This window comes from Triticum dicoccoides, chromosome 5B (assembly GCF_002162155.2).
Source record: "Triticum dicoccoides isolate Atlit2015 ecotype Zavitan chromosome 5B, WEW_v2.0, whole genome shotgun sequence".
NCBI classification, from domain to species: domain Eukaryota; kingdom Viridiplantae; phylum Streptophyta; class Magnoliopsida; order Poales; family Poaceae; genus Triticum; species Triticum dicoccoides.
The window spans coordinates 608,673,431-608,676,755 of NC_041389.1; the positions used below are offsets into that span (position 1 = coordinate 608,673,431).

The window sequence follows — 3,325 nt, forward strand, 5'->3', positions numbered from 1 at the left end:
AAATGTTCATCACATCGTATGATATTCTTTTTTTTTCTGCGGTTTTTTAGTACTAAGAAAATATTATGATAAATACCAATAAAGTACAATTATTTCCAATATGTAAATAATGATGATGACAAACAAATTCCAATACTATTGTTTACGCGTTTTGTTATTCATAGACCAAAAATCTCATACAACCACATTGTACCGCCATACAAAGAAGCCACTGCTATTAATATATTATTACGATGAGCTTAACCAAATCATTTTAACTATCCATCATTACAACCGGGAAGCACACAAGCTAAATACTCCCTCCGTTCCAAATTACTTGTCGCACGTATTGATGTATCTAGACGTATTTTAATTCTAGATACATCCATTTCAGCGACGAGTAATTTGGGACGGAGGGAGCAGTAAGTAAATGATCGATGTTGGAAGATAACACTGATCTGCCCGTGTTCTAATAGCTGACGCACTGTATATGAATATCATACATATCACGGGCAGGGCACAGTATCACGAGCCAGGATCAGATTGATCCTACGGAGCATATCATCTGAAGGTATGTAATGCTTAGTGTTCTTTCCCTCAATTTTCTCCTTCATTTCTCGACATTCTTTTCTGCCACCATCTTCAGCTATCCATTGAGTAAATTAAGTGAAAAATAAGTTACATACATCCACGCTAAACTGTCAGTTTTCTAATTTAAAAAATGTAATGGCGTCATGTGGGGAACAACAAGCATACCTTTGCTTGTCTTGCCTTGTGGCGTCTGAAGGCCTACAACCAAACAAAAAAAGTAGTGCTTAATTTTCTGCAAAAAGAGAGCTTAACTGATTGCAAATTGAGGAGTTTGTGCAAGTAACAAGAAGCATACATTATCTGTCCCGTAGAGATAATCGCAATAGGTGAAGACAGTTGCAAAGTTGCTCTGGCAGTTCCCTCCCAAGTAGTGATGGTAGTCGTGGAACTCTGCTCCTCCCCAGAACGGAATAAGCTTTGTCGGGTTGAACGGGAAGTTGTACCTGAATTTGGAAATAAGAATCCATTTATATACAGGGAACTTATTCTTCCTGAAAAGTACAGTTGCAGTCCAGCATGGAAAGAGTATTACCCGCAGTGGGTCTCGATGGCCGAAATAGCCACCATCACGAACCAGATGCCGAAGGTGATCAGGTGGCAAGGCGCGATCACCGGGCCGACGACGGTGGGGACGGTCAGGATGAGCACCTCGGTCCAATGCATGTATGGCGCGACGAAGCCGTTGGGTGCAGTGTACTCGTGGTGGACATGGTGGATCTTGTCGTAGCACCACTTGGTGTGCATCAGCCGGTGGACCCAGTAGCTGAGATAGTCCTCGACAAGGAGGTACATGAGCAGCTGCGCCGCCATCTGCCCCGCCGACGGCAGCGGCAGCCCCATCCGGATCCCTAACATCTGATGACATGAGGCGCACACCAATCAACGCTAACTCACAGAGTCACTGTCACAGCACTGCACAGGAACTCAGGAAAATGATAATGTCTACAAACCTTGACGGCAGGATAGGAGAGCAGCTGGACAGGGGCGGCGAGGGGGAGCAAGAAGCGCGCGGTGTCCGTGTAGCAGCGGAGGAAGCCGCTCGGTGACAGCCGCGCGCCCCGTGGCTGCAGCTTGAACCGCAGGGCGACGGCCGGCGCGCCGAGCTCGAGAAGCGCGAGCATGAGCGGCAGCAGGGTGTAGACGGCAAGGAGGACGGCGACAGTGTGGTAGTAAAGGTAGTAGTCCGGCTTCGCCGCCGTGTACCTGAACCACGCCGCTTCCGCGCGCGTCAGGGTGCGCCTCAGCGCCGCCTCCGCGTCGGACGCCGTTGTGTAAGGGAGCATCGCGGCCGCGGGTGGCGGAGGTGCAGCTCGTGCTCTGTGCGTCGATTCTTTTTCTTGTAACCTAGTACTATACTCTGTGCTCTGTGCGTGACTGGAGCTCTCGATGGATGGGTTTTTGAAGAGGCTGTTTGTCTGTCTGACTTGTGGGCCACCAGTACATGGGGAGTAGGTGTCGCTGCATGGTGCTTATTCATCTTTTTACGGACATCTAAAAATCTTTCAACTTTACTACGGATTCAGTTAGATCCAGTTGGAAGACTTGCCGGTATGTTTGGAACTTTGGATCCTCCGTTACAATGCCTACCTAGGTAAGGATCTATAGCTAGCACAAGATAGCATCTAGCTTAGGCTAGGCTATTTGTTTGCTTGATGTAGGTTGCTACTCCCTCAGTTTCGAATTACTTAAGTTAATTGAGAGAGGATTTGTGACACGTAAATTTTTTTTGTGACACGCAGGATCATGACATGAGATTGTGGGCCTTCCTCTTGCCTTGTGATTGAGGAAGTGGGTTAGATTTTTGCATGTACTTTGACCCTTAATTTTTTTTGCGATGTACTTTGACCCTTAATTACCATAGATTGGGTCCATGCATGGCAGCTTTTCGCACAACCATCCATCCAACCTCGCATGTTTTTTTTTGACTTTCAAATTTGTACTCCCTTCGTCCCAAAATAAGTGACTCAAAAGTGACTCAACTTTGTAATAACTTTTGAGTCACTTATTTTGGGACAGAAGGAGTATATATTATATCTTTTGAACTGAAAGTCTAATTTATGTTTCATTTGCATATTTGTATTCATTGCAACGAGGTCTTCTAAAAAAGACCACTTTTGAATACATTCTCATAACTTTTTAAAACTACAGCAAATTTCAACTATAAAAATGAATGAGCACACACCTTGCACCCTACACCCTACACCGTAAACCCGAAACTATAGGCCCTAAGCCCTAAATACTAAGCCCGAAGTCCCTAAGGAAAATTGAATCTTGGTAAAAATTGGTGAAGCTTAATATTAGGACTATTCAGTTTTAATAATTGGCTAAAAAGTTAGTTTGGTAAAACTAAAGTTTTAAATAATTTGGAACTGAGAGAGTACTAGTTAATCACAAAGTATGTAACATCCCAAAATTCTAAATTTTGAAATGTTATAGTAAATAGATAGATTTGATTGATTGTTTGATTGTTGGGTGATTGATTGAGTGAAATTTGAAACTTTTTGAAAGTTAAATGAGAGGGAATAAAAAGACTTTCCCAAACTTTCATTTTGCATTCGTGATCTCCGTGAATTCAAATTCTTTTCACCATAAAACCCTGGAGAGAAGATGACATGACTTCTTCCATTTATTTAAATGACAAGGGGTGTTGAAAATATTTGAATTTTATTTGGAAAATATTTCCAACCCAGGAACTTTATGCAACTAAATGATTTTCACGAGCGAAGATAAAATGACTTCTTTAAAACATATGAAA

At 43.0% G+C, this 3,325-nt stretch overlaps 1 protein-coding gene across 1 annotated transcript; it reads right to left on the reverse strand.

The window, feature by feature from the left end:
- Positions 1 to 312: 312 nt before the first annotated feature.
- Positions 313 to 1,853, reverse strand: LOC119306308 (very-long-chain aldehyde decarbonylase GL1-10-like). Its single transcript, XM_037582562.1, has 5 exons — positions 1,521 to 1,853; positions 1,103 to 1,425; positions 866 to 1,013; positions 736 to 768; positions 313 to 625 (listed from the first exon to the last, which is right to left on the reverse strand). The coding sequence occupies exons 1-5, from the start codon at positions 1,851 to 1,853 to the stop codon at positions 590 to 592; spliced, it is 873 nt and encodes a 290-aa protein (XP_037438459.1). The 3' UTR covers positions 313 to 589.
- Positions 1,854 to 3,325: the final 1,472 nt, after the last annotated feature.

Bases quoted from the DNA above. Each gene is read 5' to 3' on its own strand.
- LOC119306308 (XM_037582562.1), bottom strand. From the start codon at position 1,853: ATGCTCCCTTACACAACGGCGTCCGACGCGGAGGCGGCGCTGAGGCGC. The intron at 1,426-1,520 runs GTTTGTAGACAT...TCATGTCATCAG, and splicing joins TCTCCTATCCTGCCGTCAAG to ATGTTAGGGATCCGGATGGG. The intron at 626-735 runs GTATGCTTGTTG...CTCAATGGATAG, and splicing joins ACAAGGCAAGACAAGCAAAG to CTGAAGATGGTGGCAGAAAA.